This window comes from Ptychodera flava, chromosome 16 (assembly GCF_041260155.1).
Source record: "Ptychodera flava strain L36383 chromosome 16, AS_Pfla_20210202, whole genome shotgun sequence".
Lineage (NCBI taxonomy): Eukaryota > Metazoa > Hemichordata > Enteropneusta > Ptychoderidae > Ptychodera > Ptychodera flava.
The window spans coordinates 38,617,723-38,645,572 of NC_091943.1; the positions used below are offsets into that span (position 1 = coordinate 38,617,723).

The 27,850-nt window shown below is 39.6% G+C and overlaps 2 protein-coding genes across 2 annotated transcripts; one reads left to right on the forward strand and one right to left on the reverse strand.

The window, feature by feature from the left end:
• Nucleotides 1-8,766: 8,766 nt before the first annotated feature.
• Nucleotides 8,767-10,869, reverse strand: LOC139114008 (kelch-like protein 12). Its single transcript, XM_070675480.1, has one exon. It carries the CDS (start codon nt 10,867-10,869, stop codon nt 8,767-8,769), a length of 2,103 nt encoding a protein of 700 aa, XP_070531581.1.
• Nucleotides 10,870-19,371: 8,502 nt separating this feature from the next.
• On the forward strand, nt 19,372-27,624 carry LOC139114798 (apolipoprotein D-like). The gene is made up of 5 exons (XM_070676730.1): nt 19,372-19,505; nt 25,220-25,333; nt 25,753-25,906; nt 26,323-26,387; nt 26,968-27,624. Exons 1-5 carry the CDS (start codon nt 19,482-19,484, stop codon nt 27,223-27,225), a joined length of 615 nt encoding a protein of 204 aa, XP_070532831.1. The 5' UTR covers nt 19,372-19,481; the 3' UTR covers nt 27,226-27,624.
• The last annotated feature ends 226 nt before the right edge of the window (nt 27,625-27,850 follow it).

Below are 27,850 nucleotides of genomic sequence, written 5' to 3' on the forward strand. Positions count from 1 at the left end.
ATGGACTCCTGAGATACACCACACCAATCGACAAAACATGAGCGTGTACACCTAAAACTAACATTGACTTCTTCCTGTAAGGTATGATCGAAACCACTTCAGTGACAAATCAGAAAACCTGTACACAGAAAGTTCGCTCAGCAAAATGTTATGATCAACGATGAAAAAATCTTCACGTAAATCTTCATCCATATTCTGTAAAAGTATAGACCCTGGTCAGTTAACTTGACTAAAGCAATGTGACAAGAGTGATGTTAACGTTGTCTGATGATTGTGAGTTGTGACAAAAAGATTAAATGCATAAAACTGTAAAAACTAATATAAACATGTTTTTCTAGTATTTTAGGTAGAAGAACTGGTAGGAGGGAGATAGGCCTATAGTTGTTGACATCACTCTTAGAGCCTCCCTTATGAATCGGAACTATTTCAGCACATTTGAAACAGTCGGAAATTGTACCACTATAAGCTTCAAGATTAAAAAGAGTCGCGAATATATGTCAGACATTTCACCACTTTACCGTGCAGCTCTGGCCAAGCGCTAGTCTGGCTCGAACTTCGCTACTAGATGGTACTAGAGTTTGTTAATTAGGCGGGTAAATATCCGATATATATCGAAGATTTTATAGCCTTAGAGATCTATATCGTATAGTATAGTAGCCGTAAATATCGATTGGATATCTTATAATTATATTGCGGTGTCCTCTTGTTGTCAGAGCATCTGTATAAAATGACAAAGACCAGACGACAGACTTTGCATGGCGTGAATATCTCTTTCACTTCTTCAGAAATAAAGATGGCAAGTTCTTCAATGGTCACTGGTCTCTCTTTGCTTTCAGCGATAGTTGTATTCTTGCAGTAATTGAAAAGGAGCAAACGGTCCTATGACCTTTTTACAATCCTTCGAAAAGATAACGTTAAAATAACAACTACTGCCACTAGCGCGCTACTGCTAGTGCCACCGTTTTCATTAGTCCCTCACACCTGTCGGCCACCCCTAAAATGTAATGGTACAAGTCGGCTGGGTACAGAGTTCAACGACGGCGGTCAGGTTCGAATTGACTTCGCGCCTGAGTCATTAAACTGTCATTTTTCAGCCGCAAGGAGTAAAGTTGACCATCGATAGGAGTTACAAGGGCTCTAACATTATCTGGGAGCAGGATTATGGTGAAATTTGCACACGGTAAGGGGAGATTCTCTGATAATGCGGCCCCGTGTGTGCCTGGACCATGCAGTGTAGATCCGCACTGCAGCTTTACACGAGCAGGTATTGGGAGAAATTGTAGCCCTGGTTGGGGCAAGGCGCGAGCCGCACGACAGAAGCCCAATCCCCACCAACCAAGGGCTACAATTATTGCAGCTATTTCTCATTTACCTACAGTACAGTCCACGCAGAACCCGTCACTGGTGCGGGAACAATGCCCGCATAAAAAGTGCATTGTGCGCGCACGAAACGAGCATCATTGCCAGCAGTATGCGGGCAGATAAAGTGCAGTGTGCGGGCACGATTCGCGCATCGTCACTGTGCGGGCATTGTTGCAATGTGAGGCACATTCACACCTTGACCTTGAATGTATGGCTGAGTTGAACGCTGTTGCATGTGAATGTAAGTTGTAAGTTGTAAGAGTTTCATTCTTGTGGACAAAAATTGCAACAAGTGGACGTACAAGTGGCTACTGTAGTGCTGGGTTTTGTCATCGGCTCAGCCGAACTTTGACCCATTGCTGATTGGGTGGGAGTTGCGACGTTTAGTGTCATTTAATAATACTAGAACGATTTTAGGCCGGGGGTAAAGTGAAAACTCTTTACGTACAACAATGCATGATCTGTTCCTGTGAAATTGTTTCTCTGACTTGGTGCGCTGTGAAGATCGAGTTCGATCGAAAATTATCGAATTTCTCAAATAAAGATGACATCCACTGGTCGTGAGACGTGGTGTTGAAGAAACTGAGTGAGGCTGTGATGGTGACGATAGGTACATGTAAGTTGTTGCCATAACCGTAACGCATCGTAGAAGACAAGTCAACACAACAATAAAAATTCTTGATCTGTTTTCTATTTTTCAAAATGTGTACTTTATAACAGGAAGACGATTTATCATGGCAGAAGTGAATGCCTGTGAACTTGAATCACTCTAGTCTATACGAGCTCATATTCTTTTTTTCAATTGTCAAAAAAGACGATTTAGAACTAAAAATGCTGAACTTCTGTGACAGTTTCACGGCTTTCTTCCTCTTTTTCATGCCTAATCGTAATCGTGACACTCATTTTCGGTTCACATTATCATGTTTATTATGCCATGCAATTAAATGCAAGGAAGTCAGAAATAACGTTTCGTTGCTTACTCCCCTGTAGCGCGTCATACTTTCTCGATACAGTAATCACGGTCCCTCTATCACAATGATATTACTGGTATGTACATGCAGGTGAGGTTGTTTAGTGTGACGCCTGGAAAGACCAAAATTCTACAAGACGCATACTCTTATATGGTTTGGTTTTTCCCTTCGATGTACGGAACGATTGAACTGAGAAGCACAAAAATCGCGATTTAGGTTCTGCTTCGTAAACCTGTCCTCGTAAATTTCAATGATTTCACAAGCCGAACGTCTCTATCAGCATATATCTAGCCAACTATCACAATTAGTGGCACAAATAAAATGAATATATTAATGTGAGTGGAGTAAACTGACCATGTTCGTAAGTAATAACTTGAATTTTCTCCACAGACATGAAAACAAAATATTCGTTTTGGGCGACAGCGCTCGACTTGTTTTCTTGCCGATCATGCCGATGTTTACAGAGGGTGAAAGGTTGCGCGACAGTACACGTTGGTCGAACCATTATCTAAGTTGCGGTAGGAAAATCTCCATGAAGTTTTGATACGTTCCTCGGATATTCCGTACGAAAAATATTACTGTAGTCGATGTTGAGAAAGTCATGATCATCATACTGCCAACGCAATCATACAAACTACGGTGACGCCGCGTAATTTTTCATCGCCACCGGTGCTTCACGATAAAGTCCAACATTAAAATTTGTTTCCCTGGTCATTACGACCATCTGAACAAAAAACTACCGAAAAATACGGCTTCTGCTTATATTTTACATATGAGCTAATACCCGATAAGGTCCAATATTCAAATTGTTCCCACTCCGAATGAAATCGGGGCCAAAAATCTTGAAAAAATATCACGTCTTTTTTGTGATAATGTCAGACAATACCATGCCAAAAAAGTCCGATATTCAAAAACTGTTCCAATCCAAACTTTTTAGTGACGAAACTAAAACACTGTGCCAGTTTCTGATTGTATTTTCCGTTCGAGTCGACACCTGACGAACCGAATTTCAAAAGTTTCCCGCCCCCAACTATTTGCTGCAGAAAAATACGTCTTTTTCATGTCGTGTTTTACGTTGATCAAATCAAACTCTGTAAAATACGCGCGGTGCAGTGTGTTCTAAATCGTACTCTGAACGTTATTAGTATATCGCAGCATGGATGTAAAAAATAGATCGCAGTGAAGTCTATTACGTCACCACAGGTCTTCAGTGTCGTTTTATTTTGTGACAGTCTAGTCGTGTCGTTCGGGCGACGACATTCCCTCCACATCGAATAAGTATACATTGAGGTACCAGAAGAACGAACTTTCCTGGTTACATTGTGAACAAAAGCTTGGGGCCGAAACGGGAAGAGTTGCCCGGGAAACACGTCAAATTTTGCTACACTGTCGTCCAGATGACCTTGAAGACTTGACGTGGGTTGCAATCGCCACCCAGAGCAGACATTGTCCTCGGCCTATTCAATAGCGTCTACGCACTAATCAGCATAATCAGGCGATGGGTCACAAAGGTCATCGAAGTATGCAACAATTTACAGTAAAGATTCGCGTCGGCATGATTGTTTAAATAATTGCGATCACATTGCTGGTGTATACTATCAAGTTCGGAAACACTTTTAAAGGAATAAATATAATTTTTCTACAAAAATAATTCCGTAATTTTTGAAGAAATCATAAAGCCACGAACTTAACGTTTCGAATCTGCAAGTGGGTTATTGTTTAGATGACCTCAACCACGCTGAAACAGGGGTACTCTTACCATTGGCGGCATTTTCCCGCTGCCAACTTCAGTCATAACTTCAGTGCAATGGGTAGTCGTAACAAAAGAACGATGTCGCTTCTCGCATCAACGTGTCGAAGAACGCGACATTTTAGTGTGAAGTAAAGCAGACGTATCACTACTTGTAGAAACACTAACGTACTGGATGTTTTTTGAAGTATCAGCCTTGATCCACGGATATATCAGCACCAAAAAATTCTCTAACATTCCGAGGTTCGTGTTACAGTCGGTACGATTTAAAAATACTTGCGATTAAATCGTTGTTTGACGCAGTTTTAAATGTCGACAATGCATTGACTATTCAAAAACTAAAAGAAAATTAAGTTAATGTGCCACATAACAAGTTGGCCTTTTAGGGCCACCAAATTTGAAGAAGGAATTGCAAGTAAAAGTTTGGAATAAATGAGACTCACACAAGGATTTCAAAGATAATGTTTTATTTCCACCCCTAAAATTTAAAAATCTGAACCGGCGATTGTCTGAATATTACACCTGATTAAAACTGCAATAAAAAGTTTTGGTCGGGGCGCTAACGCGGAGATGTATGACACCAATTTTCACCATTCGGAGAACTTCTGGAAATGTATTGTTTATGACATGTGTCGACACATTCTCCACGGGTTATGCGATTTATTGAAGAACATGTTCGTCGTCTTTGAGTTTGCAGAATTGAATTACGTTGACAGTATATAGCCTTGATATGTATGGGAAAATGTATGGTGCGTTTTTACACCGACAATGACAACTTTTGAGGTATTTTTTGCTATTTCCATCATTTTATATGATTCGAATCTTTGGTTCAAAGTGAAAGTTCGGCATGTAAAATGTTTTATTGAACAAGACCGCATCGGTCAACAGTCAATGGTCTATACGTCGCATGGTCGCTATGGAAACCAGCAGTTTCCAAGAATAGCAGGCGAATTCCTCGAAGCATTATGCTCCCATGGGACTTTGTCGGACCACGGTCCCACAGAGGGCTTTCAATTCGACAAAATGGAATTATTCACGTTTTTTATCTGTCACTTCTGAACGTCAAATACATGTTGACCAATTATTCACGTTTTTTATCTGTCACTTCTGAACGTCAAATACATGTTGACCACGAAATTAGTTCAGTCAAGTCACTTCAATTTGTAAATTTTGGTACATTTACATTTCAATGTATGTTTGACTCGTCATGAAACAAAGGTCGCAGTTCTGGTCCAAGGACGTTCACGCAGGAGACAGTATCGACTCAAGTCTACCCCGAAAATTTTGAACGTTTTTTAAAGCCGATAGACGCAAGTTGCTGTGAAGACCAGCAGCCCAAAACTGACAGAAAGAGTCTCAGATTTAATAGTATGTATCGCATCGATATAACTTTCAAAAAAATGTTATGCTTTTAACTTTCTACAAACTGTGGAGGGACGGTACATCGTAATACAATACAGGACCTGTATAAATGTTTAGAACTTCTGTCGGCATATTTCCCGGTCGGATAAAGCCGCTTGCTTTAATTCACCGAAACCTAGTAGAATTGTATTTTACACGATGACTACAGAGGCAGATTCGGGCTTAGCGGTAGCCATATTTGCTTGGAATGCCCAATCGGACAGGGCATGCAGTTTGCAGTCTGGATTTTCGCGACTTATAGGTCATTTTGGAACTGGGTTTTCTCGTTTCACATTCTGGCATCTCAGTGCCTGGTTTAGTCGTAGAGTGTACTACTGACCCTCTTTCAACACAGTGCATGCGTGATGGCTCAGATATTTTTGAAAAGGGACACGCACCGGACCATAGACTTTAAAAACGGTTTTTAAGGTCTATGACCGGACAGACCGCGGATGTATTTTTGTACGTGACATCCATGGACGTGGACCACGGTGCCTCTACAAAACTCGGACTTGGCATCTCAGCAAAATGGCTACCTTCGAAACTTCAGTTCGATTTTTTTTGCGACAAACACGGCAGAATTAGCACGAAAAATCATTAAGCCAATGAAAACACTTGCATTTTCCTACGACATCACCGCTGACTTTACTTCAGTATGATAGTGACTCGATATTGCTAACTGCAGTGTCTACTATAGACAGTCGGATCCAGAGCAAAGTCGTTCGTGTAATCGTAAAAAGTTCAGGACAAAAATACAAGCTGTTGATTTCAAAAACAAATTTTATTTCGATGCTAGTTGTTATTTCCTGGGCGCTCTCGTTTCCTTACCTGTGTAAAAAGGATGCGTTGTTTCAAATACAACAAATTGACCGGGCAACAATTCAAAACTTGTTATTCTTCACCCTCCCTAATATAAAATGGTTTACAATCTGGTGCTTCTATGTATCAGGTTTCGCAATCATGCTTTAGTTCATGTACGATGTCTACTCTACGGCAAATGACTGACGAATTCATTCAGAAAATTCCCCTGGCATATTGCATAACAATGTGGTGCCTGTGATATTACTAATACGTATCATGAACTTTATTTATTGTAAATGGCCACAATAATGTTCACTTGTTGCAATTTTCACTAAGCACGTCTAACCACCGCGGTCTACACGTCCGTGTTCCAACCTTAGACCACGATCCGTGAGAGGTCTAGTGTCGAGGTCCAGCAGAGTTGAGGTAGATTTCTTCGGAGCTCTACGCATACTGTACGCATGTGATATTATCTTACTGTGACCTGTCTACGACTAAGATTTTTTATGGATTTTAGAGTTGCCTTAGGCAGACAAAGAGAGTTTGGAGCTGGTTTTAGGACTCAAGATTATTCAGTTACTCCCAGCCGCCGCAATTTCAGTTAGGCAAGTGTAGCAATGTTGTCACCGACAACTACCTTTTTTGAGTTCAATACCCGCATTGTGCGGGCACATTTTGTTCAGTGCGGCACAGTGCTCGTAAAGTGCTCGCACAGTGCTCGTAAAATGCTGGCACTTCACACCCAATTGTGCTGGCATAATGCGCTAAGAGTGCTGGCATTGTGCTCGCAAAATGCCAGCACAATGACAGGTTCTGCGTGGACTGTACTGTATGGACAGTAGAGGGGTGGGGCATAGACCATACTATCCAACCAATATCCTACAAGTGAGTATTTATTTTTTAAACTTTAAAACATACTGCTTAGATATTTTAAGTTCAGCTGTTGTAAATTTCAGTATACAATGCCTCACAGCGGAGACCCAGGAGCAAGAAAGAATGGTTGATTCAGGGTCTATGCTTTGAAAGAAAGAATGGTTGATTCAGGGTCTATGCTTTGAAGACATTTTGTCAATAACTTGATGATCCATTAAATTCAACTTTGCAAGAAGATGCTACCTGATTGTGTCAAATAAAATGATATTAATTAAAACATTGTAATCACAAATTATTTTTTTCATTTCAGTATTTTACATTCAAGATACATACCAAACACAACTGTCATCAATTCTTCTCCTCCTATAAAAATCATGACATATTCTGCAGTTCATTAGATCAAACAAATTATACAAAATGTTTATTACTTTGAAATGACATCAAAAAGTTGATATAATAGCAATAAATCACACCCAGTGACGTTATACCCCGAGATTTTGACTAGTTAACTTCATATATGCACTCGCTATCGCTTGTGCATATATGAAGTGAACTGGTCAAAATCTCGTGCTATACCATCACTGGGTGTGATTTATTGCTATTATATCATAACAGGTAAATTTAAATTCTTGCATGGAATGTCAAAAAAGGATATTTGCTTTTGCCAAAACTCGCACATGTGGCAACCATGGTATATCGCAAATATACCACAGTTGTTTTCACGCCTCGACCAATCAGATTGCTGTATTTGCACCATCAATATACTGGTATGATATAATTCTACATAGTTTAATGGACTAACGGGAAGCTTTGTTTTCATTAGGTCACTGCTTGTTTCTGGTGCTTGAAGCCATGTTGGAACACAACAAATTGTTGTAGATAGCGACTTTATTTGTTGAAGAAGTCGACAGCCATTACTTATACATTACTTCGCTGAAACAAACTTCACCAGTAGATACCTTTCTGTTGTTTCTTTCACCAAGCATTCAAGAATGCAGGTGTGAAAACTTGTATTCCTCAATATAGATGTCTTGGAAACACTGAAACAATAGGCTGTAAAACACTGAGATCAGTTCAATATTGTGATGTGTAATGACCATTTGTAAACATACTAAGCTTTATTGACAGACTTTTAATAGCGCCTTATTTTAATGATTGCAATGAAATGGTTACTTTTATGAATTGAAAAATATACATTTTCTCTGCCAAAGTATTACTTTGATAGCAATGTCAATAATTTGAATGCGGGTGACAAGTTTGTCAATGAAGGGTTCAAAGTTCAAATGATGGTGACTGTTTAGGGATGAACCATTATATGTTACGGTTGGTACGGTGGTCATAATGAAGACATTTTTATCATGTTGCTAAAACACTTGACAAATATGTTTTTACGTTGAGAGAGTAGACCAGATCCCAAACACAAACTGTTCCTGAAATTCCACACTTTCTCAGCTTCAAGTCATGTGAATATTATTTGCTTTGCTTTTCTTTGTTTCATTGTAATCAACCCCTTGTTTTTGGTGATATTTTTACAAGGTAAGTTGTTGCAAAAAATGACAAAATTGAATCTGTTCAGTTGGCAATGATAGTCTTAGAAGACTGACAGCATCAGCACAAGTTGTGAATTTCATCATAGAGTTTCCACTTTGGTACAGTGATCATGATTGGTACTTTGTTTGGAACTCTCGTTGATGCCTGTAATGGAACCTTGAGATCTGCTGAAGCTTTCTTCACTTCATTAGTCACTGGATCATACACAACCACAGAGGAGTTGTTTTCTTGAAAGATCAACAATCTGTCACCACATCTTGCAATGCTGGAGTAGGATTCCCTTAAACTCTTGGAGACTGACTCCAAGTAAGTCCACTCATTTGTCTTTGCTTCATAGCGTAGTACCTTCAGATGGTCAGCAACATATATATTGTCATGGCAACAGACCGCATTTAGTGTCCCAAATCCTCTTGGTTCATATGGAAGGGGTGCAGCCACTGACCATGATCTACTTTGTGGATCATAACGCTGCATAGTCTGAACAAATCTTTGGCCATCAAAACCACCAATAAGGAAGATCTGATCATTACAGGTTACAAGAGTGCCCCCACCAACTATCTCAAGTAACGGTGGCAGATCAGTATCCCATTGCTTTGTCAAAGGATCAAAACATGCAAATGTTATCGTGAATGTAGGTTGTAAGGAACCAGTACACAGACCACACACCATGTACACTTTCTCATCCAAGACTGCTGTTCCAAGTCCAATGACCCTCTTTCCAAATGGTGGAGAAGGCACCTTGCAAGCAGATTTCTTTACTCCAGGAGTATACATCCAAGTTTCAGCACTCATGGTACAAAACCACAGGCTCTGTCCTAACCATTCAACAGCAAGAAATCCTGTATGGGATTTCCAGGGCAGTAAAGACACAAATGACCATGTCTCTCTTCGTAAATCATACAAATCCACCATTTCTCTTTTTCTAAAGAGCAGCACAACATCATCATACTTCCGTGGAGACAAGTTGAGTAATCTTTCCCCTGATAATACATTACTGATACATTGAAAGATATGCCTGTCTTTCATGACCGTATGTTTGAAAAATCCTTGAGGAAGGTATTGATATTGTACTTGAGTGAGAAGGTCAGTCAGCCATACCTTTCTCCTGTGTTTGTCATGCTTATACCAGGCTGTAATTGCACTGATCACTGTCACTTCAGAATCTATGAGATTGCTTTCATTTTCAAACAGCAAAGACATGATGTCATCCTTGGAAAGCTCAAGAAATTCTTTCTCTTTTATAATTTCAGTGATATGAGCTTCAAGATAATGTGAGACAAACTGTTGCAACTCTCTTAGTTCTGATGACTTGGCAAGGTTCAATATACTAAGGCAGTTTGATGGCTGTACATTGTCTAAGATGAGTTGCTCACACACATCTTTGATTATTGGAAATTTGTATTCCAAGGCATTTGTCAACAGCTCCATTATCTTTTCAACACTGGCAGGTATACTTCTTGAAAAGACCACTTCAACAACCTCTCTCAGACCTGGATATTTTGAAATGTCAACTCGAGTTTGACTTTCACATGGTATGCTGTCCAAGATATCTGTTAAAAACTCACTCACTGCTGCTAAGATGGTTCTATTTACTTGCAGTTGAACTTTGCCATCGTCAAGTACACAGTCTTGTAATTCATCAAGGTGACAAAGTTCTATCAACTTGGTCACATTCTCTAAGGCATTTTGGCTGAGGCACAATTTTATACTTTTATCTACCTCAAAACTTTTGCACAGATCACCAATAAGGCAGGACATTTCGAACTTCTGTGCAATTTGAAGTAGTATCAGTCTTTGCTGGTTGTCAATTTCAATTTGGTTACCGTACAGGTAATCAATAAACACTTGAAGACAACAAAGATTTAGAGGGTCAACATTGAAGTCTGTTTGCTTGGTATGAAGTTGTAAAAGCTTCTCTTTTACACGTGGACTGTGTGCTGCCAAAATCAAAGAGTGGCACTTAACAACATTGTCACCTGTTTTCAAGGTCACGTCAGTATTCTTTCCAGCCTTCTGTTGAGTGTAGAAATTTCTTAAGAGTTGTTTTGCGTGGTGTTCTTTAAGGCTATATAACAGAACACTTGAACGTTTCTTCCTATCATTTGTATCATAGCACCTGGAGTTCAGCGTGGTTCGTAGAGAGTTTGCAGGTCGTCCCATGTTTCTGATGTTCAATGCAGAGCAATCACTTGATCTGTCGCTTCGCGACTTTGCTCGTGTTCTTCTTACGGCAACGACGCTATCATGAGTTCCGCTGAAACCCTCGGTACTGGCACAGTTGTCGTATCTTTTCTCATCAACACGTACATCACTGTTCGAGTTCGTATCCAAGAGGCTGGTCACACAGCCAGGGCGCCCATAATATGAACAACGTATGTTTGCCGTATTCGTACATTTGGCTAAATTTCGTGTCGTCCATGCTTCGTTTGTGTAAGAAAGTCCTCGTATACGTACGATGCCAGCGCGACGGGCGAGGCGCCGTGGCGAAATCCATTCAAATCCAAAGCCTTTCGCGAAGTCATTTCTTCTTCTGTGATGACACCGTACCCAGGTATTTCCTGACCCTATAGCCCTATTACTAGCCATGATCACACTGTTTACGTCGAGCGGGCGGTGTCGCAGACACACATCATCGGCTATTATACGATTGGCTTATTTACAGTTACTACGTACCGATAACGGTGGGTGATGCCGTCCATCACCTACTTCTCTACTAACAAGACATATGACTTAGTAACATCACCAAGGTGCATCTTACATAATGAAGGAATAGACATTATGATTTTGCAGGCTGCGATCGAGAGCACGGATGGGCGGATTGCATGTTCCAGCCAGGGTTAGAAATGGCTTCTGACTTTGGGTTGGTGGCGCTGTTCAGATTTGCAGTAGAAATACGGGTACCAGTCAACTCGCACTTTTTCCAACCCGCCCAGAACCAGCTCGCCTGATTCCAACTCGCCCGATACCAAGTCGCCCGATTCCAACTCGCCCGATACCAACTCGCCCGATTCCAACTCGCCCGATGCCAACTCGCCCGATACTATTTTGCAATTTTATGAGTACCTGGTACGTATAAAACGTTTTATTTCTAACAACAAATATTTCTTACATTGAGAACCACAGGTGTGGCTTGAAAATATGTGCCAACAAGGAAAACTTTTTATGTGCGAATTTCTTGAAGTTGTAAAAAAATAAATTTCGTTTGGCTTCTTTACGTATAGGATAGTTACTGCAGTTATACTGGCTCACGTCTTTAGGAACACCAGGACCGTCTTTCACGAGTTACTGGCCCGGCATGATATGAAAATAGCTGGCCTCGGGCCATCGGGTTAGCGTACATGGAATCTACAACTAAGTCTCAAACAACGGGCGAGTTGCACAGGCGCTCCTTAGGGAGCCTTCAGTAATTACAGGTGGGGGTGGGCCGGGGGAATTGGGGGGAGGGTCACTTTTTAGAAAACAGTTCAAGGGGGAGGTCACTTTTTATAAACCTATCTTGGGGGGAGGTCACTTTTGACAGAAGCTGATATTATGGCCAAAACTTTGATTGTCCGTGTACGTATATGTGATATTTCCTGAATATGAAATCACCAACAAAATACGCACACACTTATAGACCGCCATGCATAGTGTATTGACATTTGGTGAAATTCCAAAATCAAATTTCTTGCACAACCATGGACTTGTAACCACTCTAGTCTAATCAAGAACAATAATCTAAATAATCAAGCATACATAAATGCACAGATTTATCTAATTTTGTACTGAAAAAAAATTATTCATAGTTTCATCATAGACCCCAATGCATAGTGTATGGACATTTTGGTGAAATTCAGAAATCATATTTCTTGCACAACCATAGACTTGTAACCACTGTAGTCTAATCAAGAACAATAATCTAAATAATCAAGCATGCATAAATGCACAGATTTATCTAATTTTGTACTGAAAAAAAATTATTCATAGTTTCATCATAGACCCAAATGCATAGTGTATGGACATTTTGGTGAAATTCCGAAATCAAATTTCTTGCACAACCATAGACTTGTAACCACTGTAGTCTAATCAAGAACAATAATGTGAATTATCAGGCATGCATAAATGCACAGATTATCTAATTTTGTCCTGAAAAAAAATTATTCATAGTTTCATCATAGACCCCAATGCATAGTGTATGGACATTTTGGTGAAATTCCAAAATCAAATTTCTTGCACAACCATAGACTTGTAACCACTCTAGTCTTATCAAGAACAATAATGTGAATAATCAGGCATGCATAAATGCACAGATTTATCTAATTTTGTACTGAAAAAAAATTATTCATAGTTTCATCATAAACCCCAATGCATAGTGTATTGAATGACATTTGGTGAAATTCCAAAATCAAATTTCTTACACAACCATAGACTTGTAACCACTCTAGTCTAATCAAGAAAATTAATATCAATAATCAAGAGTACACAAATGCAAAGATTTACCTATTTTGTATTGGAAATACTATTCATAATTTCATCATAAACACCATGGATAGTGAACCAACTTTTTAGATGAAATTCAGAAATCAATTTCTTGTACACAAATGTTCATTTTACTTCCCTATTCAAGCAAGGTACATTTAAATACATTATCAAACATATATAAAATACAGATATAGCATGTTTTGTGGGGGTAAATTGTCAATAATTTGCCTGATGTACTCCATGTATTATGATTTGATATTTTTGGATGAAGCACTAAATTAGCTACATCTTGCCTTCTTATAGTTGCACAAAATATGGTGACCCTCCCTAAACTGTATGAAATACCATATCTCTTCAAAACTTCCTGCGTGATAAATTTCGACTGTCCCTCCAAAAACACCAGCCCTCCCCTCTGTAATTTTCCCTAACATAACAATTGAACCAATTGTTATGTAAATTAGCTGATACTGTTTTAGTTTTTCCCGGGGAGCATACCGCAGTAGGTGGTGGGGGGGAGGGTCAAGTTTTAGAATGTCGGACAAGGGGGAGGGTCACATTTTAGACAGGAGGAATGGGGGAGGGTCACATTTTACGGTACAGGTGTTCGCGAAATTCCCCCGGCCCACCCCCCCCTGTAATTACTGAAGGCTCCCTTAGCTGGGTAGTCTGCGATTTTCGGATCGATCTGCAGTCGATATGCCCGCCACTGCAACCTAATGCAGTGGCGGGCATATCGACTACGGGATCAATAGATCGATCCGAAAATCGATCTACTTAGCAGACTACCCAGCTAAAGGACCGCCTGTGGCGAGTTGGCATCGGGCGAGTTGGCATCGGGCGAGTTGGAATCGGGCGAGTTGGTTCTGGGCGGGTTGGAAAAAGTGCGAGTTGACTGTGATTCGTAGAAATTCACGCATAAACCATACCGCAGGGATCAGCTGTGGCCAAACTATAGAATACACACCTATTACCTGGCCATGAGGGCTGTAGCGCCCGTTGATTACCCCGAGGGGTTGTGCGTTACCAGAAACACATAGCTATTCCTCGAGGCAGTAGGCCGAGGGGTATGATAGCGATGTGTTTCTTGTAACGCACGCGTATGTTGTTTATTATGTTGTATAGTTTTTACTGTGGTTTTACGACTTATCCGGACACCAAACTTGCTAATTACCCAGCAACTTCGCTGATGATATTGAGACTTAGATGGGTAATTACCAAAGCACTTTGGTAATTCACCTCAAACTTGATAATTGATCTGGCTGCGTGAGTGCTCCATGGGGTACACAATGTGTATACACAGTCACTGATAAGTATCATACTAGTGCCATAAACTAATTTGTTACCAGGGGTTGGCATTCCACTGAACGGCATTCCTCAGTAAAACCAACATATGTACATGTGTGCTGTTAGTCGGTGTTACATGTAAAAACTAAACTACGGAGAGGAGAGGTTACGAGAGTATAATGGGTCCGTAGGGTTTGTTAAATTACTTTTCAGAGCAGAAAAACTATTCCTAACATTAAAACAAGGGGACATTGGAATTCCTGTTACAGTATTGTGAGGAAAATCCTACATATCCAGTTTATTTATAATCCTATGACCCTCCGTCTCCGTCACCTAGAATAGTCCCACTCCGCGCATCCGCCATTGGTTTTCCTCCCATAAAACCTGCAGTTTCAATCGGTTTGAAGCAATTATTGCAATTATCCTTTCATCTGTAAAGAGTTTTTACATTATCCCTTCATCTGTGAAGAGTTTTTTTACCGGTGACTATTACAACTTTCACTGCCAGCTGTTGACCATTTGATACTGAGTACACTGAGTTGCTTTTACGTGCAGGCAATGCAGATGCCACTTCACAGTTCACACTGTGCTATTGATCAGCAAAGTACAAGACGTCTTTGTTTCACTTTTTATTTCAAGATATGATTCATGTGAAAATTTTACGAAATGTCACTGATGGGATTGTGTTTTCACAATATCATTTGATGCAGGGATATGAAATACTGTGTCAGTTTAGCTTGGACTCATTGCTGAGTTTTGCTGCCTTTTAGCAATGGTTGTCTATCAGCATAAATGTGATCGAGGAATGCCCGTTCATGGAGATAGAGAGATTGAAAATCTTTTCTATATTCTAGCTTCCTTTACAATTTCTTCAGGTGTAAGTCGATTTAGGAAAGTGATTGAAAGTTTGAGTGGTGTTCAATAATTGTGCCTAAATCAGCACGAATTGAGCGGAAAAGTATTTAAGTAGGACTGTTCAATCAAACATGATGTCCATTGAAGTTACAGAAATATTTTTGGTGCAGTGGGCAGGTTTACTGCAATGCAAGTTAAATGCATTTGTCCTGTGCCATATTCATCACTTTGTTCAGCAATTTTTTGTATGGGTACACTGTTGAATACTTCGAGTGCAAACTCATGTCTCAAATTGGTTTATGCTATCACTGCATGCACTGTAGTTGTCGGCGTCTGTGTTTACACTTTGCCACCCATGGAGTTACTGCAGCAAGATCAAGTATCAACTTTGAGGTGAATTACCAAAGTGCTTTGGTAATTACTGATCAAAGTCTCAATATCATCAGCGAAGTTGCTGGGTAATTAGCAAGTTTGGTGTCCGGATAAGTCGTAAAACCACAGTAATGTGTTTTGATAGTTTGCACCGCAACAATCCATGTAGTAAGAAGTTTAAGCTTACTTGCCGATATTTCCACAGCGGTTGCAGCAGTACATGGTACCACTTTCTTCCAAAAATATTCTAAGCATATACCTAGCTACATCTTTGGTTGCACTTTAATCTTTTTCGTCGATGAGCTTTGCAAGTTCCTACGCTGTTGGAATGGAAAATCTGTTTTAGAGAGAGGCTTGTCGCTCATCCCGGGTAAACATCACGTTCTATTCACCGGCCATCGTTCAGCTACAGACGACACTACGGTCACATGACCGGGCACTTTTACAAATTTGATAAAAACTATTTCCCCAGGGAAATAGTTTTTTCAAAAAAAATACCCTCTGACGTCACTTTTGTCGATTCAGTGGGGACTAGATGTATCTATTTTCTCGTCACGTGATGTATTCTGACGAATCTCGACACGGAATGAGCAATTGGCGTGTTATTAATATATATATGTATATATATATATATATATATATATATATATATATATATATATATATATATATATATATATATATATATATATATACACAACACACACACACACACACGCACACGCACGCCTGCTTGTAAGATTATCTTCTCAGGCGTATGCAGTGCTCGTTGTAGGATCGCAGAGCAATACTACAAAAATGAGAACGCGTCAAATATGTTTACCTATTACGCGAGTTTTACGCATTCACGCGGTCATCAGATAGGTTTAAAAAGTGTCTGGTGATCTTATAAATGCGTAAAATTCGTATAATCGCTACCAAACACACTTGATGTGTTCTCCTTTTAATTGTGTGACTTCAAAACGTACCGGCGTAATCATTTGGAAATACTAGTAGTCCTTCTCTCCTTGTAAAGAGAGCAGCGTCTCATTTCGTATCGTTGATTGCGCTTTACAATACTGAGACTCTCTCACAGCCCCTCGTCCGCTATGCGCAGCTCTTTTTTAAAAGATAAATTTATTTCAACAAATTCGCAACAGAACAGATCTACATTACTGTGAATGCGTTAAAATTGCAATGCAACTTGTCTGAAAAAAAACCCCCCAAAAATCAGTCATTTAACTACACAGATCATCATATAAATGCATTCAGGATGCATTCTCCTCCTTCAAGTCTTACAAGGCTTGAAAACTTTGTGATAAAATCCTCAGCTTTGTTCGTCATCTAATAAGTGAAATATAATGTATTCATCCATGAGGAAAGATAACATTTTAATTGTATAACATAGGATTGAAGAGAAATTTTAATCCCATCAAGAGTAACCGAATTTCGAATATTCCAAACTGTGTATTTTACAAAGGAAGTAATACAGTAAATAATGTCAGATGTTGCGTTGTTATCATTTTCGATTCCTGCAATTGCTAATTTTTTGATATTGATATCGCCGTTATCAAAGTTGTGTTTTCTGACAAATTAAGAATACATTTCTGCCAGATTTCTTTTACATATTTACACTCAAATAAGATGTGTTCCAGTGTTTCTTCTTAGCCAAAATATGGCATTTCCCATCACTTAAATTGAAAGTTTTGGCCAAGCTTCCTGTGACTAGGCCTCTATGAAAAATCTTCCAATTTAAATCATTTACTGAATTGCTAACAATTCCTGTTGAATTAAGACGACTGAATAAAGTAGCTTTGTAACTGTCAGTGAGACTTAGATTCTCAGCCCATTTTTGACCAATTTGACCTTTGACTGCATACCGGCTCCGCCGGCTCGCTGTGCCAAGCTTTGCTCAGCTCAACTGCCGATGCCGAGGACGGTATCATGGTCTGAGGTGAAGCCGGCGAGGGGCTAGGCAGTGAGAGTCTATACAGTACATTCGTCATATTTTTTTGCAGTCAGGCACGGTCAGTCGGTCAGTCAGTTAGTCAGTCAGTCAGTCAGTCAATGTGTTTGTTTATTTTTGTTTATATTTATTATTTAATTGATTATTAGTTTGTTTCCTTGTTTGTTCCTGTTGTATCTTTTATTTCATTCTTTTCTTTTGTCTGTAAACTATTTGTCAGTTTGTTTGTGTGTTTACTTGTTCAGTATTCACCCTGAGCCACCGAGCCGAACACGTCTAGCGACAAAATGTCAATGTGATGTATATGGAGGTTGAATTTTATCACCAGCATGTATTTGACACCTGGTTTTCTAGATCACCAGGTGCAACTGTGTAACATTCTATCCGTTTTGTAATCTGAACGTGTCAAAATTGTATGGCAAAAACAATAACAACAAGGGCGAACATAAAAAATGAAAGCCATACCATGTATCGAATACGAGTTTATCACAAATTGAACACAAAAATTTCATTGGAAAATGTAAAGCGTAAAAGGTGATCGTTTCACGTTGAAAACGACTACCAAACGTGTAAACGACAAGAAAAAGTATAAAATCTGATGAAAGGACGTGGTAAGGAAGGCATATCTGTTTAACGTGACGAGCGCGCATCTCACATGTAATCTCTCTATTTTTCTTCTGCGTCAGTGGCCGTGTAGTTTATAAAGTTTGTGTATGCTTTGCTTTTTTCGTTTTCGAGAGACACAACCTTTAGGGACCGTTCAGTTTTTACGGCCGGGGGGGGGGGCGGCAAAATCTTGTCGCCGGTGCTCAAAAAAATATAGACCCCCTGCATTTTTCGTGAAAAAAGATGATCCCCCCTTTGTCAGACGAAAAAAATTGATGACCCCCCGACTGAAAAATAACCAAACCCCATATGTCAAATTTACCCGCACAGTTTGTATTTGAACTCCGGTATGCGGTGCACTTTATTCATGTAGCAGAGATGCCAGTGCACAAACTTCTCAGCCACATCCATGCAAACGTCTGTTAATTAGAACGACTGTAAGGCAATTTTTAACTTCATTTCCATAGACAACTTATGTCCACGGATATTGTATAAAGTAAACTTTATTAGAGTGGTTCGCCAAGGGCAGCCCTCCGGTTAAGAGGGTCATGGGCCATTACGTAAAGTCAACTTTCACTTTATTCTAGTGGGCCACCAAAGGTGGCCCGCCGTAAAGAGGGTCGATCATGGCCATTGCATAAAGTAAACTTTACTGGCAGGGCCGCTGAAGGCGTCCGGCCGTTAAGATTGTCATGGGGTATTACATAAAGTCAATTTATTGTAGTGTGCCGCCGCAGGCGGCCCGCCGTTAAAGAGGGTCGATCATGGCCATTGCATAAAGTAAACCTAATTGGAGATGGCCGCCAAAGGCGTCTGCCCGTTAAGAAGGTCATGGGTAATACATAAAGTATATTTAAGGCGGCCCGCCGGTAAAGAGGGTCGATCATGGCCATGGCATAAAGTGAACTTTATTGTAGGTATTATGTTTCTGAAAATCTGGTGACCCCCCCCTTTCCTACCAGTGTAAAAGCGATGACACCCCCCCCCCCCCATTTGCGGATTCCAAAATTACGATGACCCCCCCCCCTGGATTTTGCCGGCCCCCTGGCCGTAAAAACTGAACGGTCCCTTAGGTTTTTATCTGTGTCGACTGAACTTTGCCCTGCTCTGGCATTTCGGTATCTCCTGGCATACGTAACTCGGCTTGAACTTTAGCCCGCAAGGTCATCCACACTGCACCGCGAACGTAGCGAAGGTGGAGCACTGGCACTCGACTTTTTCTCGCTCCAAGCCACGTCACTTTACAGCCATGAGACTTTCGATGAATCTGCAGGTATAGTGCAGAATTATTTCTTCTCGAAATAACCCTTGCGAATTTAGGGCTAATCGGGGAGCTAATTCACTACATCTTTCTGTAAGCGAGTGTGGGCGTATCGTGCATACAAAACCTGGCGTGTTTCTCCAATGGTTCTGCGTAGCAGGGCTGTGTGTTACCGGCTGTAGGGAGGCTTTATATAGCCTGTAACACAAAGCCCTAACACGCAGAACTAGTTACTATAGTAACTGGTTCAAGGAGTCCAGTGTTTTGCAATGTCCTTTTCCACCGACAACTGAAACAATAGCTCTTTCAGTCTGTCGAAGCTTCCAATGAAGTCCGAATTATTTATTTTTAGAGAAGAATTTGACTGTCGAACATGTCGCAGGTCCGCTGCAACTTGAAAGACCTTTCTGTATGCACTATCGCAATGTGACTTTGCCTGAAAACATACGATGAATGCCTAGCTGTGATATATCGCAGCGGGACTTGTGGCGCGCGTGTATTGAACGCGCTCGGGTCATTGGGGTCATCGCCCACAGTCCTGTGGAACTGTGGCGATGACCCCAATGACCCGAGCGCGTTCAATACACGCCACAAGTCCCGCTGCGATGTCACAGCTAGATGAATGCCATATATACTGATGCTGTCTGTTCAGGGTGATGTGTGACGCATGTCGCACATATGTGTATTCATGCTATCAATGTTGAAGTTCCATAATATCTGTAATTTTGATTCCCTTTCCGTATTTTTGTTTATTAGTTATTTTGTTCGTACAGTTGGTATTCAAACAATTCAACAGTACGTGTATTTAAAACTCTGCGTGGCAGTGCTGTGCGTTATTACCGGCTGCACCTCCAACCACAACACACAGCCAAGCTGTACTCTAACATAAGCAAGCGATGTAATCTTTGTACATCAGAAAAGCTGCACATTATCAATGCTGACACTTATACGCTGTTACTGTTGTATGCAAGTCTAAGGGGATAGCAGGATACATCTAAACCTTCAGAACATTATGATACACATTAGGTACTTGTTTCAAAATGTCAACTCTGTTGAGCAAAATACCCGTGTGATATTTTTGTCTCGCGAGGAAAATTCCTCTCCATGTGTGCCGGAGACACTGATTTTCCTAACGTGTTTTTGACAACAATCGCTTGTGGTTCGATACACGAAGAAGGCCGCTATAGACATTGGCCAATCTATCTTGTCCCCGGATCATCTTGTCTCTGTATTAGCCAATCAACAAAACGAACGCTATCGCCCTCTCATAGAACCTAGCTGTTACGTTTGGCATCCATTCTTTGTTTTCCAGGTACCAGGTATGAATTACCCTCTGTATTCTACACGTATTAATCCCCATTCTCCTAAGTTGTATTTATTTCGGTGGTTTGTCACTGGAGCCTGGTAGAAAGAGGATTTATTAGCAAACCCGATCACAATCGGCTGATCGTGAACATTGAGAAAGTTATAGTAAGGTTGCGTTCACGAAAAATGGGGGGGGGGGGGCTGAAGGAATCGCGATTGAAATTTTATCTTTTCAGATCGCCCGCTCAACACCCTAAAATTTAAGTCCGCCCCCCGCCCGGTCTATATGATCACAATTTTTCAAATTCCCCGTCCAAATTATCATATAGCCGCACATTTATTAGGAATGCACGCAAACATGTATTGCGTAAGCTTACATCTGCTCGCAGATATCCAGCACTACTTCTTATCAGCAGGTTGTTGATATTCCTGAGGCAAGTTCTTAAATTGATTCATTCTAATGCATAAGTGTACTTTTTGGGTTTATCAGTCTTATCCGACTTGAGTTAATCCAACTCTGGCAAGGTACGATTGCACTGGCTGAAGAGCACACAATTAAAATGGCAATCATGAGAGATTATGCAAAATGTGAATGCCTAGCTTCATTTTGCCAAATTGTCAAAAGCACAGTGACCTACCGAAACAAATATCTGTTTTCAAGACATACGACTAAGATGCTACTTCTAAATGCTTTACAAAATTGACAATATCGGAAGGTTAAAATATTCCACGAAGTAAACGTTTTAATCTCAGAAATTTTGGATGTGATAATGGCAAACTTGGTATAAAATAAATGATTCCATTTAGTCACACATTTCTTTTTCATCTCAGAGTCTTTACTGTTCAAAGTTTTAATTTTTTGTTATTGTGCCGTGAGATATGGAAATTACATTCACTGCATGTATATATTGATTTTAAGTGTTTTTCGAGAAAAACAGTACTTTTCGTGTACATTTGTAGAAAATCAAGTTTGGTGACCCCATCTTTTTTCTCTTATATTTGATTATTTTCATATGCCAGAATTCAAAAATCCCTGGTAACTGTTAAGTCTCCTAGTCTTCCATGTGTTGCTCTCTGGCCTGATCTTGTGTACAAATATGTTTCACAAACAATTGAGCGTACTATGACCCAAACTCTCCTTCAACTACATCAGAGTCAGAGCTATCACTGCCCCTGCCGGTATGCAGTGACAGTGACACTGCACGTAGGTAGTAGAAGGGCATTAGCTGTATTTACTCGTATTTTGTTTGGATATGAATCGTTAATGTTATAAATTAATGGAAATGTAATTAAAATATTTTTCATGCAAATCGAATATTCGTTAACTTGTGGTACTTAATTGCCTCACGTTAGTGTGCAGAACTGTCAGCATTACACACGGCTCACATAGCTATGTCATGTTTCAAAGTACAGATCGTGTTCAAAGTCTGCTTAACATCCACATATGTTTAACATCATGAAATAATCTTAATGCATGTGTGGTCACAAGTGCTGTGACGAACGAAGTGCACAAAAAAACTTCAGGGACTTACGATGACAAAAATCGGACCTATGACAAACATAATTACCATATTTTTGCCTACTCACACCTCTACCTCTGTAGAACATTTCCTTATCACAATTTTTTATTCTGAAAAATAATAATATGATAAAAGCAACTAAATCAAAGTATTAACGTACACGTTGGGTGTAACTAAGATACCATAGACGTAAATATAGTGATCAGTTGTGATGATTGTATTACCCGATATTATCTGTTTTTGTTTGTTTTTCTCCGACAAGTTCCCTCGTGCATCCGACGCATAAACCTTATTGCGATTTTGAAGTACGCTAGACTGATAAGAAACTGGCCTCTTTCCCTGTAAGGGAAGGAAAAATATCGTTCTTTTTTATGATCGATGACGCAGAACTCTACTTATCTGTTTTCGAGCGGGTGCACATGTATTAATTAAATTATATTTGGTCTGATTTTGCCATCACATATATACGTAAAGCAGATAAGTGTCTAATATTTTCTGAATATTCTACATTTTTTACCTGGCGAATGTATACTAATTGACGCTTAACGTCCCTCTGCCGAAAAAATGCTCCAATTATCTCGTTTGGTCTTGTGGCTTGCCCAAAAACGATTTCTAATCACTGTAGTGTATTAAAATTGCCATGCTTGTGAGCTAATATTACCCTTACTGGTATGGTATAATATCCATTATATCATACCAGTATATTGATGGCGCAAATACAGCGATCTGATTTGTTGAGACGCGAAAAGAACCGTGGTATATTCACGATATACCACAGCTGGCAAACGCGCAAGCTCTCGGCAAGAGCAAAAATTCTTTTGTTTACGTTCCATGCCAGAATTTCAATATACTGTACATATCAATAAAGCACACTCAGCGACGTTATACCACTAAATTTTAACCAGTCCACTCCATATATGCACGAGCTATAGCGAGTGCATATATGTCGTGAACTGGTCAAAATCTCGAGTAATACCGTTGCTGGATGTGACTTATTGCCTGGCCTGTTCCTTGTGTCGTATCAGCATTCGTGTCATTTGTGCTGCTTTAGACACTCGACTTCGTCTCGTGTCATTCGTGTCATTTGTGCTGCTTCAGACACTCGACTTCGTCTCGTGTCTGACGCAGCACAAATGAAACTCATGCTGATACGACAAGGAACAGGCAATATTGAGTATTATATCATACCAGTATATCGACGGTGCAAATACAGCGATTTGATTGGTCGAGACGCGAAAAGAACCGTGGTATATTGGCGATATATCACGGCTGGCATACGCACGAGCTCTCAACTTGAGCAAAAATCCATCCGTTTATGACGTTCCACACCAGAATTTCAATGTACTGTTATGATATAATAGCAATATATCACACTCAGCGACGGTATACCACTCGTTTTGACCAGTTCACTTCATATTTTATATGCACTCGCTATCGCTCGTGCATATATGTCGCGAACTGGTCAAAATCTCGTGGTATACCGTCGCTGGGTGTGCTTTATTGGTCAAATAACCTCTAAGAATATTAATCACTTTTATTGTCTGTTAGTAATTTTACATGTACCTCTCATCGCAAAATATTGGCATGAGAATGGAGAACCGCAGTGGGGCTACAAATAAACGCGTTTAAAAATTACATTTACTGAGGACCAAAGTACTTGAGTATATAACCACTGTTACTCTACCACACATAACCTTCGATGTAATCGAACGATTTTGATCAGGTCTGTTTGAATTAGCGTGCAATCGGGAAGTTAATACTGGAAAAGGGGGGGGGGGGTGTTGGAGAAAACCATAAAGAAACCCCACAATTGGAATGTAAACCGTTGTAGTAATTATCGGGGTTGTCCATTATTGTGTACACTGAGTAGGCCTAATCTAAAGAGAAGACCTTGGGATTACTTAAGTAATAATCGGCCAATTTGTGACCCGATTTGTTTGAATTAGTGAAGAATAAAACACGGAGTTAATTTCCGAAGAAAGAAAAGAGACATTTGGATGATCAAACGTCACACTCAAGAAGGTAGAGGGCGAAATTGTTCATTTCGCAGTTTTTAGGGTGAATCTAAACAAGCACCCTGCTATAACTTTCGACCCTATCAACAGATTGTGATAGGGTTTTAGTGTAGAATATAACTGAAAGTTTACAGTTTAATGGAAGTGACCATACTCCCCCCCCCCAAAAAAAAAAGAAAACAAAGCAAACAAAGAAAAACGATATTGGCATGTCAAACGTAGCAGTTGTTATAACAGTTTATTGTGTAGAATAGGTATGGTGACTCTACAAAACAAAGATTACTAATAACTTTCGACATAATCGGCGATTGTGATGAGGCTTATTTTAATTGGTGTAGAATAAAATGATATAAATTAAGGGTCTAACACATCTGAAGGAAAAACGAGGTATGGCTGTCAAACATCAAGGTAGTTGAAGGGTGCAAGTGTTCGTTTCTTATTTTTGTAGGGAGAATCTACCAAACGAAGACTCTGATATAGCTGGCCGATTGTGATCGAGTTTGTTTGAATTAGTATATAAAATAAAGCGGAAAGGTGACATACCAAAAAAGGAAAAGAAAATCATATGAGAAACTCCAAAATGAGAATCTCAAATGTGGCAGTGGTTAAAGGGGTTTCCCAAAGACTTCATAGTGTATACTGGGTAGGGCTGATCTACAAAACGAAGATAATGCTATAACTTTCATGATTACCGGCCGATTGTGATTTGATTTGTTTTTAATTTGTGAAGAATAGAGCGGGGAACCAGGCTAGCTATATACTGTTGACAATTGAATGTCACTCTGGACTACAATTTAATTGCCAATTCCTTTGTCTGAAAAAAATATTTTTGTCAGTTGCTGTGTAACAGCCAGTAACACACTTTTCTGTGATTTGTTTTTTTCAGTTTGTATTAGTGCTGATTCCAATCACAGCATTTGCTGACAACTGTATGGTTCCAAAACCAGCTGCAAACTTTGATTATGAAAAATACCTTGGTACATGGTATGAAATCGGAAGAGTAAGTTTCAGTCAGGCCAAATATAAAATGTGTGTTTCCAGTAACCCGACCTACAACTAGAAAACCCGCCAACCCTAAATATTTTATTCGTATTTCCAAAACAAATTGAGTAGATTTTCTGCGTACATTTTACTTTGTTTTATGGGACTCAGTTAACAAGAAACGACAAAAAAGTTTCCTCCGACCTGCCTACCCTAAATTCTGAGGCACGTTACCGAAAAAACACATCTTTTCTATTTGGCTACAGTAAAGAAATGATTTCCTTTTCACAGTCATCATCATAATCATAATCGTAATCAACAATGAGATCATAATGTAAGATTATGACAGTATACAGTACAAGTAACATTTATTTGGCATTTCAATGGCATATATTAAACTGGCGACAATTGATATTTATTATGTTGTATCAAATGCAGGTACAAACAGCAGGAGGAGCAAGATGGCAAAAGGACTGCTACTGCACCAACATGGTTGTCAAACCATCAGAAAAGGAACCGTCCACGAAAGATGCCATCACAGTCAATGGTTGTAATTGGGGCTCATCTACTGGTGATTTGCAGTCTGCAACAGGTGTGGCGTACTGTACTAAATAATAATGTAAAAAATGAAAATGCATGATATTTATCTGGTTACAATATTGTCACTTGTTTTATTGTAGCACCAATTGAACTCAAGTGTGCATTATCTTTCTCGTATCTATAGAGCTACACACTTGTACTGATATGCTATATCTCAGCCAATAAAATGATATGGTATGCATGAAATTCAGAGCAAGGAGGGAGCATTGCCATTTAAAATGACAGTGGAAGCAAGGTTTGTTTACGTGTATCATTTGAAGTGACCACCTAATATTATGGAGAGAGAGCAACATACAATTGATAGGCAGCATTACGTCAATGGAGGTAACAGCAGTCTGTGTGTGAAACCAATGTGATTAGTCAAATCATCATTAAGTACTTTTGTTATTCCCTTTATTTTGCTGTAAGGTTCTATGTACTACGATGGTCACCCTGGTCACTGGAAACTCAGCTTTTTCTGGTTCCTGCCCTATGTAAGTCTGATATTTTTATACCTCATTGATTTGCAACATCTCTACCTTGCAACAAACAAAACCCTTAACAACACGTATACAATATTGCTGGCCCAGTTGAAAACATTCTATAACTAGCATTACCTCTGCTGATGCGGCTGGCTGTTCCCAGCAAAGTCTATTTACCCAGTATTTTGCATGTAAAGCCGTTTTATAATTTGAAATATGCATGGTGTACCATTGGTCCAGGTGTACCATCGGTCCAGGTGTACCATAGGTCCAAGTGTACCATTGGTCTAGCTCATAATAATCATGCAATAATCATGCTATGCAATTTAAGACTGATGAGTGTAAAATATCATGTGTGACTTTGTCAGTAAAGATAATTAAATTTTCTTTATGGAAAGGTAATTCTCTAAAATCTCACAAGAAGACCAATAAATCTGTCCTCCAGTCAGTCTTTCAATTGTTAACATCAACTGCATTCATCCAAACGATCACCGCTAGAAAATGAAGCTTGCCCTTGTTAACAGTAAGCAGACAAGGATATGTCTCATTATTTAGGCAGATAATGATTTTTTTACACATCTCTGTCATCTAGGTTGACTTTACTGTTCTTATACTAGAAGATGACTATGCTGTGACATATGACTGTTCAAAGACTTGGTGGGGTACTGTGAACTACTGTATTCATATTCTCTCAAGAAAGCCAATTCAAGATCCAGAAGTGACTCAGAAAATTCTGAAGGAAGCACTAGACCTAGGTCTGAATCCACAGAATATAGATTATGTATCAACACCTCAGGATGGTTGCTGGGAGGAGATCAGCTCCAAAGGAAATCCTAAACCCGAACTCTAACTTTTGTCAACTTTGTTGAGATGCAAAGCTTCATACATACAATTAATATGTCATGTCTGATCTGGCTCTATTAAAGTACCTAACTACAAGTCAAGGGCAAGTGAAATTGTACATGAACGGTATCTTTCAACAGAGTACGATTCAATTCACTTTCAAGATACTTGTTACTCCGGACCCTTAGACAACCTTGTAGTAGACAAATTTTCCACAATTCTTACAACCGATTTCTTATTATTAGGATTTTGAGTTTTGTAAAAAATTCAAAGATGTAATAAAGTATTCAGGCTTATTCAACATGGAAGTTTATCAAAGTCGGACTTTTGAACGAGTTAAAAAAATGTTTCGACTTTTTTTAGCTTTCAGTTCTTTTCGAATAAAAATTGGTCAATGCTAAAATCACATCTGTTTCACTTGCAAATTTGAAATAGTGTCACTCACTTGGTCGATCAAGGAAGAATTCTTCTATTATCAATGTTATTGTCATTTCTTTTGACAACATCTTTTGAGTAAAACAGAAGAACTACCAATCTTATCAAAGTCCTAAGTACAGATGATGTTGTTTCCATCTGTGTTTGTTCTGTATGTTTATGAGTTGCCAGCCACCTCTCCTGACCAACTGCCATAG